The sequence below is a fragment of the Psittacula echo genome (genome assembly GCF_963264785.1).
Source record: "Psittacula echo genome assembly, chromosome: 4".
In the NCBI taxonomy this organism is placed as follows: Eukaryota; Metazoa; Chordata; class Aves; order Psittaciformes; family Psittacidae; genus Psittacula; species Psittacula echo.
Genome location: NC_137738.1, coordinates 52,494,000 through 52,510,162, shown reverse-complemented (window position 1 = coordinate 52,510,162; position 16,163 = coordinate 52,494,000). Strand labels below are relative to the sequence as shown.

The 16,163-nt window shown below is 40.7% G+C and overlaps 1 protein-coding gene across 3 annotated transcripts in view; it reads left to right on the top strand.

Annotated features, from left to right (window-relative positions):
* TPD52L1 (TPD52 like 1) overlaps nucleotides 1-12,974 on the top strand; it is a gene marked incomplete at its 3' end in the record, with an annotated part of 33,858 nt that extends 20,884 nt beyond the window's left edge. The window contains exons 4-7 of one of the 3 annotated variants that reach the window (XM_080616528.1): nucleotides 5,379-5,393; nucleotides 8,127-8,165; nucleotides 9,227-9,287; nucleotides 12,843-12,974. In XM_080616528.1, the coding sequence (XP_080472654.1) occupies nucleotides 5,379-5,393; nucleotides 8,127-8,165; nucleotides 9,227-9,287; nucleotides 12,843-12,974 (247 nt within the window). Of the gene's footprint in view, nucleotides 1-5,378; nucleotides 5,394-8,126; nucleotides 8,170-9,226; nucleotides 9,288-12,842 lie in introns of those variants that run through there. The other 2 variants (XM_080616529.1, XM_080616527.1) reach the window with 2 other exon arrangements.
* Nucleotides 12,975-16,163: the final 3,189 nt, after the last annotated feature.

Below are 16,163 nucleotides of genomic sequence, written 5' to 3'. Positions count from 1 at the left end.
TTTGCTGCAAATGGCTGGAGCATAGTTCTTGGCAGATAAAACTTATTTTTTCACCTTTTCATTTTTAATCTGTATCTTAAGAAAACTTTGGAGTCCCTCCTTTATACCTACCTTTACGTATAGCTTAATAAACCCTGTATGGAAGTGCTACTGTTTTTCTAGGTGAAACTAAAGAAGGGAAATCTTCATTGCTGTGTCATCTGCTTTACAATGTCTTTTTCCACATTGCAGTATAAAATGGAAATCTAGCGAGTGACTTGTAATCAGGGTATGAACATAAACTAAGAATTTTTTGACTTGGTACAGTTAAACATCTATATGCCTGTGTATGGATATCAGAATAAGAAGGCATGCAGTTACATTTTCCTAGTACATTTTTTAGTATTCAGCAATCTGAGAGCTGAAAACTTTCATTTAAGTCTTTTAACTTGTATCAGCTTTTTTGACATTCGTAACACCTCTTGTCTCCCAGATGAACAGATAGTTATGTGGTAAAGAAGTGTGTGGTTTATTTTTTCTTTCATTCATTCGCTATTCTCAGTCTCCTGCTCTTCCCTTTGATGTCTTCTGGCCCTTCTATTATAAGAAACACCGAGTGTAGTCCTTCTGCTGTCCTTCATGCCACTCATGATTTCCTGTGGTTTTATTTTATTTCACTGTCCCGGTTTTGGCTGGGATAGTTAATTATATTCCTATTAGCTGGTGCAGTGCTGTGTTTTGACTGTACTCTGAGAACAATGCTAATAACACACTGATGATTTAGTTGTTGCTAAGTAGCACTTACCCTGATCAAGGACTTTTCAGTCTCCCATGTTCTGTAGTGAGGAATGTGATACTTACTTAGTTTCCTCTTTTCCAGGCTGAGGCTCCAGTTGCATGAGTTGCTTTCACAAGCCTTTTTCCTACTTCTGTTTATTCTTTCTGCCTTTCCTGCATTTAGAATTGTGTTCTATATTTTTGAGAAATGCATGAGATGTTATACCCTCTATTTCATTTTCTGTTCTTTCCTAACACTCCCTCTTGTAAAAAAATAAAAGACAAGCTCACTGCTCAGTGAATAGGTCGTGTTGCTGCTTCCATGCTTTAGATTATACAGCACTGAGCAAAGAGCTGGTGTGAGAATACCTTGAGCACTGGCTCCTGATCATAGAGGGAAGGATGATTAACAATTCAGGACTTCTTAGGTGCTTGTCAGGTCCTGTTGTTTGTGCTTTGCATAGGGTGTGGGATTAACTGCAATGTCAGAAATGTCTTCACTATAATAAAGCATGTTTTTCCTTTAATATTTCCCTTAATTAATCACTGTTACCATATTCTTTTGCCTTATCTATCAGTATCAATCCCTGACCCCCATGGCAGTCATGCTTCTGACTACTGCTTGGAAAGCAGATGGGTGGTGTTTATCCCATTAGCCATTTAGCCAAGGGCTCAAAGCAGAGGCTAAGTCCATAAACATTTTGATTAATCAAGAAGCTTGTTTCTAGTAGCTTTCTTTGACTGAAGTTATTACCTTGAACCTGGTTGGGAATTTCTCAGGAAAGTATGAACTACCAGCACTGCCATTTTTTTTGTGGACACTTGCGGTTTTCTGTTAAGGAGAATTTTCTTGATGATGAAGCAACAAGCGGTACAGCCGGTATCTCATAGTTACATAAAGCATGAAATAAGTTGGGCCTTCTGCATCTGCTGAACATCCTAGATCTAGAGTAATGGTCAGTATGCTTCCCTCAGCAACAAAGCTGGCCTGAGATCTTGGCCCAGCTTGGACAGATGCAGTTCTCTGTGGGGTCACACTAAACCTTATCGCTTAAATAACATGGTTTTAAAATTCTTCCCCTCTCCCACTCCAATTCCAGCTCTGTTTGGGGGAGTAAGGTGTAAGGAGGCATGCTTCATTGTTTGTTTGCTTTTTCTAATCCAAATCATTTTAGATAGATTATCACTGCCCCTCCCATAATGCTGATTTAAACACACATCAAACTGTGGCTTAATCCTGTTGGTTAGGGAGTAAGGCTGATAGTCACCAATTTGCATCCAGATGCAAATCCCTGTTCTGCTTTCATTTAAAGCAGACACTTGTAACTGATTCCTGAAATCCAGATGATCATCATAATTCCCAGTACGTTCAGCAGTCTTACCCCCTTCCTGTGGTAATGGCGATTTTGAAAGGGTTTGTAGTCAGTCTGACTCTAAATATTGAAGCTTGCCTGCTTTGTGAAAAACAAAATTATGTTTTTCAGGCTGTCTGCTATGTCAGCTATACAGAGCACCATGTGAAACGTGTTTCTGAAGATGCAGGGTCTTAATCTCACCTTGTGTTATCTGTAAAAATATTACTAAAATATCATATATCAGCAGCAGACTCCCTCAAATGTGCTGTTTTGCTATGTTAGAATTCAAGAAGATGAAATCTACAAGAAAGAAAAATGACCAAATTCCACATGTCCCAAAGAGAAGCCAGCCCTTGGGGACAAAGTGCTTTTCATGCAGCTGCTGTGCTCCTCTTTCATCCTCACCCCAGCTTCCCAACTCTTTAATGCATTTTGGGCATAAATAATCACTAGGATCTTACATCTTCTAAATTTTGTAGTAATTATTAGCGCTTGTATGGTCTCTTTACAGTTGTAATGCATTCCATTTAAGATTATCATATTATTCGAAATACCAGAGTATGTAAAAACAGTATGCAGAGATTTTTGCTTTGGGACACAAACCAGGCATATAGTTAAGATAATAGATTCTTGTGAGTAATGATATACCATCAGAATATTTGGTTGCCCCTCTACCCCCAGCTCATGTAATGTCCTTTAACATTTTCTGACAGAGAGAAGGAAGGCACAGGGGAAGAAGGAAGACTCATAGGGCAGTAGTGTGAGCTTGGCTCTTACAGATGTTACACACTAACATTTCAGCGTGGCTTTTGCCATGTAGAGCAGAGGTGTGATACAGAGTTGAAGGTCTTTATCCCTTGCTCCTTTGCATATTGGTAAAGTCTGCATCTTTCCATGCAATCCTGCTGGACCACTCTGCAGCTGTCTATGTGGAGCTAAGAGTTTCAGCCCTGCTGATGGCCTTTTTAGAAGTAAAAGGAGAAGACTTTCTGGGTTTTTGGTTTGCTTAAAAAAAAATAAGTGGGTTGTAATTAAAAAAATAGGAAACTGTGTACACTATGTACTACTACACAAGTAAATGTATTTAAAGATGAAGCTAACAAAGGCATGCATGCAAATTAGGATGTCAGCAGTTACACTGCTTATACATCATTCATTTAACTGTCTGGTACATTTTCTTTAATTACATGATCACACAGACCCCTTTCAAATTCAGTGCCTGGGATGAGCCAGCTCTCAAGATGAATGAAGGTAATATAATGCCTCCTTCCTACCAGGAGTTGGAAGGGACATGTGGAAAGAGGCAGAAGACTTCAGGGAGGGGAAGAGTTTGGGGGCATGACACTGGCAGTTGAATGTGCCCCTCTAAAGTGGTGGGAATCAGCAGAGAAGGTGTATGAGGTCCCAGAGAGGTGGACAAAGGCAAAGTTCATCCCTCTGGAAAAGGGCAAGGGAAGTTCAGGGAAATAAAAAGCAGGTACTCGGTCTGTGCGTGGGGGATGCATTAACCTGTTATTTTCTAAGCATCTAGGAGATAGCATAATGGCAAAAATATAAAAGGATTTGTCAAGAGCAATTATCTTGATCTGACAGCACCTGTCATCGAGGACACAGAGGAGGCAGGAGATGTGGTAGAGCTTGACTTTGATAAGGCTGTCCACTCTGTTTTTGCAGAACTAGAGAAATACAGTGTAAAAAGTGTTACTGCTTTAGTAGGAAGAGGACATAGGGAACTGAAAATGCTCACAAATGCAGCTGAACTGGTTGTTTCTGAAGGCTGTGAAATCTCTCTCATTGGAATATTTTAGAAGCAGGTTAGGCCAATATCTTTTTTAGATGGCTCAGGTATAATTAATCTCTTTCAGTGCTGTGAGAGTTAGTTTTTGCCGTGCCTTTATTGTTGTGCCTTTTGGGGTTTTTTGTTGTGGTGGTGGAGGTTTTGTGTAGCCTTTTGTTGATCATTTCCAGGATTTCCATGATCTAAGGATGTTTTGGGCACTCGAAAATGCTGCTGAATTCTCTGAGCTGAACTCCTTAAAATATTGTAGCTGTCATAACTGAAACTACCATTCATAAACATCTGTGTCTCTGATATCCCCTATAAAAGAAACAGTAATACTGTCTTGCTTCAGAATGTAATTGTAAGTATTTCTTTGCTGATGGGTGAAGCAGTTGATTTCTCTCATTTCTACTGACGCTTGCCCCTTCGTTTGGGATGGTTTTTGGACCTCTGCAGTATCACACATTTCCTTATGATGTGGCTGTACTGTATCTGTATTAGCATGGAGAAGGGGGTGGACTGTTACTGGGAGTCAGCAGGTAGTAAAAGAAGGCTCCCTATGGCAACAACATTACTTATGCTGGTCTAAGCTGAGAAGTGTTATGGAGATAAATCCATGAGTGTTTGAAAGGCATCAATATAAATGATGAGTCCTGTAAATAATCCTGAAGAAATCAGTGCTTTTCTTCAGAGCAAGATATGAATATTGTGCAGTAAATAATGCATCACACCACACATTGAGAAAGAATATGAAAAATAAGTATTGAGGAGATGTTCATTAATTGTGCACCATCTATCTGGCTCACTGCATGAGGCAGGTGTTCCCTTGAAGTGGTCTGTAATTAAAGACTACATCAGTAACACACAGATAAAGGAGAGCCTGTCTGCCTCCTCATTTCTCGACTTTGGAACCTTAATGACATCCTTTGAATATCATGTATCAGTGTGCCTCTCCCAGTTCTACTGCCTTAATTAAGTTCCTTGTGAGCTGGAAAACAGTGTCAAAGTGTTTCAATTATTGTTTTCAACAAGGAGCAGGTATTTTAGAAAATGTCATTTTAGGAATTAAAAGCTTTGTATTTTTTCCGTTACCCTTCTCAACAGAGAGATGATTAAGAAATTTAGAGGGGGAAAAAAGACATTTGCTGCTGGTGTACATGTACAATTCCAGTTTGCCTATACTTTCTCTTTAATGAGATTGAGGTGGGATTTGTGGGGGGGAACCAGTTAGCATTGTTTACATCTGCTCTAATGAAGAGAACACAAAATTTAGCAAAGCTTCTGTTCCTCTCACTGCACACAGAATAGGTGACCGTGTAGTGGAGGAGTCTGTGTGAATATTTTTGCTTTGAAGGAATCTCAACTGATCCACATTCTATTTTTCTCCTAAGGCAGTTTGACATGCTACAAATATGTATGTGTGGTTTTTGTTACGTTTTCATAATACTTTTAACTCTTGCTTTTCTTCTCTTGTGCATCCTCCACAGATCACATTCGATTAGGTAAGACACATTACTCTCTGTGAATACTGACTCTATACTTGACAGGTTTTGTTTTATGGAATGTAATGCAGTAACCTCTTTCCTTTCAGCATCATTATATATAATAAAAGCATATGCTACTTAAATTGTAATGCCCCATTTTTACAGCATGGTGAGTATAATGAGGAAGGGACTGGACTAAGTGTTTGCCTTGTTCTTGAGTAGATTAGTCTCAAATTCAAATAATGAACACATTCAGAAGATGTTGCTCTTGGAAAAGCCTATTTATACATAATCCTAATCTCTTAACCATCTTTTTTTGTCAGAGGTTGGAACATAACAAATGCTCAGTAAAAATTCCACTCAGCCAGCAGTTTTATAAAGATTGTATGAAGTATTTAATTACCTCCTCTTCAATAAAGCAAAAGTGTATTAGTCATGAAGTGTACATGGTGACTCTTTACAAGTCTCGAGTCCTGGGGAAATTTCCAAGAGTAGGCCAAGTTCTTAACATGATTAAAGGGGTTCTTTATAGAGAGAGCTTTAATTTATTGATGCTGTAAAGCACTTCAGTATATGATGAATTATAAAACAATTTCATGTGAGCTCAAAGTGATCTGGCTTTATATCAGCTCACCCAGCAGAGGGGCTGAACAGCCCTGAATCCTCTGCTGTCTCTGCCTTTGTAGCATCCCAAGTGCACAGGACAGCTCAAGAACAGTTTTTTCTGTTCAGCTAAGTGACCCTGTTACTTCACTGAGAGAACTTAAAAATGGAGCATAGACTGACTTTCCTATCTCACTCTGACATGAAACCAAAACATAGTATTTAGTGACCTTTGTCATGAAGGATCTCTGTTCTCTGCCTCTACACTGATCACAGACATGTATGTCTTTAAAAAAGCTTAACATTTTAGGCTTCTAGTAAAAGATGTTGTTACTGTTCCTATAACTTCCTTACCTCCTCAGAAATAAAAAGATGAATTCAATAAAGTATGCATTTAGTATTCAGATTGTCTGTCACACGCCGTCTCTCAGCTGTGCAAATCTAATTTGGCACAATGGAATCTCACTTAAAAGATCGTGTTTGGAATGTTTTGCTATTAGAAGAGGAGCAGCCTATGCTGAAATGCTTCCAAACTCTTGTTCTTGCCTATTTGTCATGTGTTAAAAGACTAAAATGGTAAGCATGCTTGTTTAATTTAACTAGGATGGATTTGCTGTGCTTCTGAAATGTTTGGGCTAATCTTTTGAAAGTCTTCAAAATGATGTGAGAAACTGAACGTGAAACATTTGCATTGTCTGCTGTTAGTTCTCGTCTATCTGAGCTTAGCAGAACACTTAAAATACACACAACAGCAAACAGTTTGTGTAAGATCTCTCTGTCTCACCTGCTTGCTAAATAGCTCTCTCCTCCTTCCTGTCCCCATTTCTGAATCTTTAATCTGGAAAAAAAAATAATCCTTTGTGTGGATATGGACATAGTGCTGCTCTGAATTTGTATGGTTCAGAACAAGCACATGTGCTGTTTATATAAAGCTTTCATTTTTTAATACTATAATCATGCTTTGCTTGATTGCAGCCAAATGTTGGTATTCCTCAAAGTAAAGCTCTCGCTGTTCTCAATCAGAGCAGGCTGCAGCTGTCAGTCAACACTGAAAGCAGCCAAGCACGAATTTCTGAAACAGTACATACTCTTGCAGTGCACAGTTTACTTTCAGTGTTCAAATCTAAATGCACTTATGGATGATTCTTGTACTTCAAATAAAGATCCATATTCAGAACAGGCTTGATGCTTCCCAGCAGCAAGGAATAGGTGATGTTGTGATAGCAGAGTTGGCTTTGGTGGTTCAGGTGGATGAACATGGCTAATGTAAGCCAAGCGGGCAGCCATGTGCAGGGTTAAAGGTGCAAGACCATTTGGGGTATTTTTGAGTGATGCAGACAGAGACTCCATCCTTCACTTGACAGCCTTCCAATCCTCTTGCTGCCAGGAAGTCTGAGGAGGGACGTGTCGCAAGGAGAGATGGCCAAGAGCTGTGGAAAAGCTTTCTAGTCTTGGTAATGTTGATGTGTGAAGAAGGAGGTGAAACATCCTACAGAGATGGGTACAGCAGCTGCTGCAGCTGAGAGAGCTGCATATCTGGCTAAAGAAACCTCTTGTTTACATAACATATTGTGTGGGGGAGCACAATATACAAATTGGGGGCCAGCACTGGCTATTTGGACTGTATACATTGTACATGCAACAAAGCAATTGCCAACTGCTACCTCAAACCGGCTCTGTCTGTGCTCACAAACCCAAGGTGTACTGCTCTCACCCAGCAGAGCTTATCATCTGCCACTGTGGAGCACAGAGGTAGCGCTCGGTTCCTCTGTCACAAGTTGCATGTCTGTAGATAGCAGGGGTCTGAGTCATTTAAATAGGTATTGCCAGGAACTGTTTGGCATTGTTGTTTTGAGTCCTATTGTTGATCGGTTGTCATGAGAATGTGGTGGTAGGATCTTCAGTGCTGAAAGTGAGCTGGAATCCACAGGTGAGTGGATGGCAACAAGCTGTTGCCATCAGGAGAGGAAAAGTACCAGCACTCTTAAAAATATGTATATACATTTTAAAATTTAAGTTAAATAAATAAATCAAATATAAATGTATAAAATACATTTTAAAATTTAAGTTAAAAAAATAAATATTATAGTCATGTTGCAAACTGGATTTTACAGGTTTTTTTCCTTATCTTTTGCTTTTATCCCACAGTTACTCTATTCGCCATTCCATAAGCATGCCTGCAATGAGGTAATACGCTACCCATATTCCATTTGCTATGGTGATGTTCAGCAGTGTAATGAGGGGGGATTTGTGTACTTCGATCCTGATCCTGCAGGTTTTTGTTGGATGAACAGTCCCACTTCAATCAATTAAGGTTGCTCATGTAGATAAGGACTGCAGGACAGGCCATCTGTGGGGTTTGTTTTCCTTTTAATTGTATTAACTAGTTAATCCCTTGCACAAGCCTTTGAGTAGATGAAGCAGTTCTGAGATGTATTGGGATAGTTGATTGTTACCAGGTTTGTATTACTGAATCTGAAATTCAGTTGTTCTGCTGGTTTTAGAATATCATCCAAAGCCCATTAACGTCAGAGATGCTTTCCACTCCAGCAGGCTTTGGATCGTGTTCCTATGGAGGGATTTTATATGAGTGCTTTCATGTTTTAATGGCTATAATCATGCTTTACTTGACTGCAGCCAAATATTGATGTCTGTTCAAGTAAAGCTCTGACTGTTTTCAATAAAATTAGGATTCAGCTTTCTTTTCATCCCCCTGGCCTCTGCTTATATGAATATCCCCACTCCCTGCGAAGCATGTGGGGAAAACAGATCTCCTAACTACATGATGGATGTTAATTCATCCAACTGCAGCAGGTGGATAGTTTAAGGCGGGCATTCACCAATGTGACCTGTCAGTCAAATGTAAGTCATAAAACTCGATTTCTCTCTCCTTTTGACCCTTTTATCACCTGTTTAACAGAACAAAAGGTAAATCTGCATTATTTTTCCCAGTGGCTTCTGTTTGTCCTTGTAGGAACAGGGTAGCCAAGCCAGTTTGGTTTCAATTGCTAGGCAGGTTCCGCTTTTGCAAATTTGAAGCTGAAATATATTCATCTGATTACCATAATTGGATTTGACTGACAAAGCACAAGTGACTGTTCATACCCTATCAGTCTACAGCCCTGTGCTGCCAGCCAGGCCTCAGTCTGTCCTACTGTTTTTGCCTGGTAAGAACTGGTCAAACTGTGGAGTTACGCCTTTGCATTTGCAATTCACTCTTAATTCCTTCCACTTTCTTTTTTTCCTAGGAATTCTCCAACTTTCAAATCGTTTGAGGAGAAGGTTGAGACCACTGTCACAAGCCTTAAGGTAAAAGTCAGAGGCAGTTGCATGGCTGTGTGTTAAATTGTGACAGCTTAGTCTCTATCATTTGAACGGACTGACTGAACTTACCGTTCAATTGTCAAGAATTTCACAGAACACCAATGGCAAATGAAGGCCAAAGAAACTACGCAAAGAAACAGTCTTTCTCTGCTTTGTTACTAAGAAATTACTTCTGCTGTCTGCCAAATTAAACAAGTGGTCCCATCCCCGAGCCACCCCCCTGCCAATACTAGAGATGTGCTCACCAGGTGTCCCTTGTTCAGCTGATGGCATCTGTCCTGTAGCTCCGGTGTGACTCACACTACCTGTGTGGCTCTTAGCACTGAACTCATCTTTCTTTAATGCAGGTGTGTTTCATCTCAAATTGCAATGTTTTGTTTGGATTTAAAATTGCAAAACTCAATTTGCTGTGGGACAGGAAGAACTGATGGCAAAGTTACCAGTTATAACTAACAGCACTCATAAAGGACAATATCACTCGGCAGGACAGAGCAGTGAGCTACCTTAGCTGCACGGGAAGGCACATTTAAGTGGGGAACAAGAGGGTTTGTCTCCTAATGGTTTTTATTCTTCAGATAAACTCAAGTGTTCTCATAAACTGGCATTTTACTTTGCTGCGATGGAAAGATTCCAACACATTCCAAGTACAGTCTGTCAGTGGACAAAAGCCAGGTTATGACTCCTCATTTTAGGGGGAACTGAGAATACAGTTGAAAAATAGGTGAAGGTAAAGGGGTGTTATAACTTGTAAAGCATTAAAAAGGTAAGAAAATGGCCTTCCACTTGGGACAGAAGGACATTCCTTCTTAGAGAAAATGCAGATTGCAGCTAGAACTGAAGCAGCAGGTGCACAGGGAAGGTCTGTCTTGTCTGTGCCTCCGTGAAATTGTATAGCACATAAGATTTTCCAGTCAGCATCTGGGGAAAGTCAGCACAGAGAGTTTGACTTATTTTTATGTTTCTAAATAAGCATGACCATCAAAATTCAGAATTGCTCTATGATTTTCAGCTTTTGCGTGTTCACATTTATTTAGTGATAGGCTGTTCTGACAACATGTAAGTCATGATGGTGTAGGGTAATGTGATCTCCATTGCACTGTGTCAGGGAAGGAAACATCATCCCAGTTTCACAGGTGGGAGGCAGCATCCCAGGGAAGACTAGGAGTATCCCAAGGAGCTAGAACAGAGCACAGACCTCCAGAGCCCCAGCTTAGTGCGTGTATATGCTTTCCTATGCATTCTTTTCACCTTAGCTGCAAGTGCTTTTTATACTCAGTCTCACTGTAGGAGAAATCATTGATCCATGGGGTGCATCAGCTTGGAAGGTCTGATTTCCTGTCTGTTGCAGTTAAGCATATCACTTGCTTATCCCTTTGTGTTCTTTCTACCCATTTAGGTAGGGAATGCAGTTCATTGTAACTCCTGAGATCTGAAATAGATGTTTTTCTTCCTTTTTCACCACTCACCAGTTGGAAAAGCGAAGTACTTTTTGTACCCATTTAGTCACTAAACCTACTGTCAGGGCTTTTAGTAGTACTTCTAGCTCCCAAGTTTGCTACTAGACTACTCTAGACTCCACAAAATCTGTTCATCTTACGTTTAGGCCAGCCTGTGAGAGGGACAGCTTAAAAGCCTTTTGCCTTGTTTTGAGAGGTAAAGGACAAATGTGAGCGATGTCCTTTCTGCATCAAGGGTGTGTGTGTCCCACTGCCTCAGTGTGTCATTCAGGAAGAGGGAAAGTCATTTCAAACTGCACGACTCTGAAGAACATTTCTTCTCACAGTGAACTGCTTGAGGAGCCTGATCTTGTTTTGCTGGTTAAGGAAAGATGGTCTTCCAGGAGAGTCTGTTTGTCATGCCAGTTCTTAGACGATTGTGTTCAGAGGGCTCTTTGATGATTCTTTAAGGAATCTTTGATTAAGCAGGACAAAACAAAAAGTTGATTGAGTACACACAGGAGTATTGGCCAGAGGCATTCAGTAAATTAACTTACACTATTCCTGTTTTCAGAGGGAAGAGTAGGCAGAAAGGCAAATAGAAAATGAAACTGCATTAATGTTCGTGAGGCATCCAAATTCAGATGCACCTTATTGAGTCATTTAAAATAGTGCAGGAATAGTGTGCTTTCATAATCACTCTGATCAGTCCAAATCCATTGAGAACTTTAATAGGCAAACAAAGGTCATGAGTTTTGCCATGAAAATGTAGTAGTAGCTTTACTAGGCAGTGGCTCCTTTTCACTGCAAGTTCTGGGCCTTCCAACATTTAACAATGTATGTGTTTTGTATTGCTATTTGCAAAAACCAGGGATGGACTGGTACTTTCTGGAAGTTGGCCCAGCCCGTTAGACTGGATACACATTTTTACCTCTGGGGATGAGAACTTTTAATAGCAGTGACCCAAACTGTCAGAGCAAATATCAAGCCTAGTACTACTACCTTATTTTATTGAACTTTCAAGCTCGGCCAGCTCCTGTGCTAGCTGATGAAACAAAGGATTACATAGAATCCTCTGGAAACTGAGGACATAAAGTTCATTTAATTAAAATAATCTTCTTAAGCATTTAGTAGCTTACAGACTGGAAAAACGCCAGCTTGTCTTTAAGTCCTGCAGCAGTTCTAGGATGGAGTAAAAAGTTTTGCCCTATTTTCAGGTTTGAATTAGCTTCAAATGATCATCATTTGGTGGTGAACCACCAAAGAACATTCTCTTAACAAGGCAACATGGTCAAAACTACTTTGTCTCTTCATCGGTTAATCTTGACCATTTCCAGATTTTTACCTAGAGCTCTGTCTTTGTTAGGAAAACTCTTTTTCAGAGATTTAGTCACACTGGGTTTTGGTTTTAATACTTGTATTAACAAGGTCAGCAAACTGAAGCATTTTGAAAGTAGATGACCTGTGAGCACATTGGTATTAATTTCATTAATATCATTAATGTAATTTGATATCTTTTCCTCTCCCTCCCCACATGAAAATGCTGTGGGCAGTTTTATATATACCAGTATCTAGGCAGATACAAGTACCTACAGGGAGGCAAGCCACTGGTTTTGTTCCTTGGTTACTATATTCCTTCTGCTGTCCAAAATCCCAGTACAGTATTTTGGGAGGAGCTTTATTACTGTTGCTGGTGATGGGCCACTTCACTCAGCAAATGAACCAGTTCATTTCAATACTGATCTTTTATCCAGCCTTTTAGAACTAAAAAAACCAGTGAAACCAGTGTGAGCTACTCATGTATAGAACCACACTAAGTTTACTGGTAAGATCTGGGATCCTGCCCAGGATCTGCTTAGGGACTGGTTCCTTTAGGTGTATGTTAAGTGCCACTGGGAGATTTTATGATTGCACCCTAGAGGAGGAAAAGGGTTGCTTTATTTGAATGTTTTTATGGTTTTTGTTCTAAGGAGAACCCAACCCCGCATGTTCTCTACCTGCTTTGAACAGTTCTTAGCCCTTCATGGCCTTGGGGTGGAATGCAAATGGGACTTGCTACAGTGTGAGCAGAGGAACTTGCTGTTCTTTTTTTGCCGTGTTTCAGACCAAGGTTGGTGGGACAAGCAACACAGGGGGCAGTTTTGAAGAAGTTCTCAGCTCTACAGCCCATGCCAGCGCTCAGAGCTCTCTTGCTGGCACCCGAGTCCCTGAGAGTGAAGAAGAGCTTCAGTGTTAGACTGCAGCGCTCCTGACCCTCACAGGCCTCTCTGAAGAGACTTGCCCAGCCAGTGAGTTTCAGACCTCTCCCACCACCCAACTTGTGCAACCAGGTTTTGTCAGTTGCCTTCCTGGCCTTGAGCTGGAGAAACTTTTCCTATTTGTATTTTTGATGGGCCATTTTATCATCAGTACAGGTACTCTGTACACCATAGAAACCACATGCAAGTCATTGACTTAAATGCTCTAAATATTACGTTATGTGACCAAAAGAGTTTTCATTTAACTTCCCTCCAACACTCCCCCAGTTTGTTTCTTTAGTTCAGTTTTCTGTTGGTTTCCAACTCCACTCTCAGTGCCACATCAGACAGATGGACCCAGAGCTGTGCAATGATTCCTACTGCCAGCACGAGTCCCTATACCAGCTGCCTACCAGGCGTACCAGGTGCCCTTTGATCAGGAGTGTCTGTACATGATCTGTTTCCTAACGGAATTAAAATCACTTATTGTCACAAAAGGTTTTTTCTCCTTCACTGGTACTGCCTGGCATTGCTCTCCACCCATTAGTCAGCAGAGTTGAGGAAGACAGGAGAAGACACCTTAGTAATTCATATGGAAACTGAATTGGTCGCAAGGTGGTCACTGTAACTGGAAAGCTTCAGTTTTAAAAATACCACTGCTTGCTCTCTGGTTTGCTAAGACTTGACAGTGTAAGTTAATTACAGAAGGAGGTGGAGTGGAGGGAACCTCTAATATTTTTGCCTCCATATCTTCTCTTCAAATAATAAGGGAAGGTATTTATACGCCTCAGTCAAAACATAGCCTTAAGTGAAAGAATACAAACCCAACACTTGGCTTAAGACATGCCATAGGTTAGGGCACCCATGCCTTCAGTCCACGGTCCAGAGCTGCTAGCATAAAATTGTTATGACACCCAGGATGAATAGGGACTTTACTCTTGGTGTCACATTTTGTCATGCTTCACTCCAGGTCATAATCCCACCTACCACATTATATCTATCTGCCCAATCACCAGAAGCCAGCCATCTCACACCTTTGATTGGTTCAGCATGTTTGCTTGCATCCTTTTAACATTTTTCCTAAGTGCAGCACACTTGTGACACTCCCTTGCTGTCTAGTGAGCATGTGACAGTCTGCATGTTGCATTATTTGGTTCACCAGACTGAGATGAGCACAGTAAAGTATAAACAAGATGGAAAAGAGTCTGGCTACTTTCAAAATGGATGTGGATTTTTAGCATAGCCAAAGTTTCAAATCAGTGTTAGTGAGCGTGAAGTTACAGACTGCTTAAAATCTTGTGAGAAAAGTTGGCTTTAAGTGATTTTTTTCCCCACGTGGCTTTTGTTATAGTTTATACAGAGTTGGAAGTCCTTTTGTAATGTTCTACTGGACAGACGTTAACTTTGGACATTTATATCAAACGCCTCTTTAGTGTGATTTTTAGCATGGAAGCAAATCTAATTAGTATTTTGTAGTTCAGGTTTCTTGTGACAATTTGCTAGCTTATTTTAAGTGGGTTTGTGCATAAACATGAATTTATTTAACTAAAGAAGATACTCCTGGTCAATTTTGTGTAAATTAAGTTATTGATATTCTTATTAAAAGTAAATTCTCTCTTACACTTTGTGATGTTTTCTTTCCAGTTCTGTGTCTCTACCAGTCTTACTGTGACCTCTAAGCACTGCAGTTTACCTTGATACTCTGTGGTGACATAGCAAAACTTCATCTGCCATTCCTAGTTTTTAAAATCTGTTCAGTTCCTCCTGGCCCTGAAATTCCCCATGGAAATGTCATCTAAGTTTTGAAAATGTTGAGGTTCAAAGGAGAAAAATAATTGTTCAGTAAAAGTGAAGCACAGGGTAGAAAACATCTTCTAGGCCTATGACCTTCTTTTGAGCAGGGCCAGCAGCCTAATCAAAGTTAGAACATGGAGTTCAAGGACTGTCACCTTCTGCAGGACACCAGTTTAGACTTCACTTTAATTACATATTTATGTATGTGTGTATATATATATATATACACACACATTGACAAATGCTTATGGAAAAGCAGTAAATTGCTTTTAACTACATTTAGTAAGAGCATAATTCAAAAAGCTTTTGTAGGACCAGACAAGCTTCTCTTCCACAGCAATCCTTACACATTATTGTCACTACAGCAGCTGCCACTATGTGTAAGGTTGATCCTAATATGAATAGATCAGGAGAGGAGGTGGTCTCCCCTCACAGGTGGTGTGGCCAGGGCTTGGTACACTTCTACACGTGAACAGTGCATTTCATACCACCTGAAGCCTCACTTCATGAGCCATCATGGCTCATGCTTTCTAAGTACGCTTCCTTCTCCAGCCTCTTTCCAGCTAGCTCCCTCTTTCTATTAAAATGCAGGGCCCAAACCTAACATAGGATTGGAGTTGCAGCAAGTAGACAGGAACGTAATTGTACATGAAGCACCAGCTGGATTTGTTTAAACAAAACCAAACCCTACCCAACTTGCACTCAAACCATGTCTCTGTGTTCCAAGCTGGCATTTACCCTTCTTGCACCACTGTGTGGCTGACTGGGGCCCAGCATGCCATCCTTCCCCTGGATCCCCCGCATAGCAGCACACTGTGAGACAGTAAAGCCTCCTGCAGCACTGGGTGGAACAGACTGGTCTTGCTGGGGTAGCACACATGCTGCATAGCTTTCTGTCAAACACCTCATTTAAGGCCACTTTTCTTGTTTTGTTCTTGATTCTGTCTTCTAATGCATCTGTAGCTCTTTCATGCCTGGCATTCAGTGCAAGCTAATGGCATCTATGATTTGTATGCTTCTCAGTGGAATAAAATCACTAAAGCTTCACAAGCCCCACTCTGTCACCCCTGTGGTATAACAATTCAGCCACTGATAACCACTAATCAGTTTTCTATTGCTCAGTAAAGCTCATCTTGTTCTTCTGGGGTTCCCACAGGGCACAACTGCTGCCTTGTGGGATTTCTTGTGCAGAGCGGGCATCCCACATCTCAGCTGGATGAACATGCTCTGCAGATTCTGTGCACAGTGCCAGCCACCAAGGCAAGAGCTTCCAGCAGTTCCACACCAGCTGCAGAACACAGCACAAGCTTGGGGCAGGCCCCTGATGTTTGTGTAAAGGAGACATTTCCAAGTCATGGTGCCCGAAGGTGTGTGTGCTCAGCTTTCGCATTAGA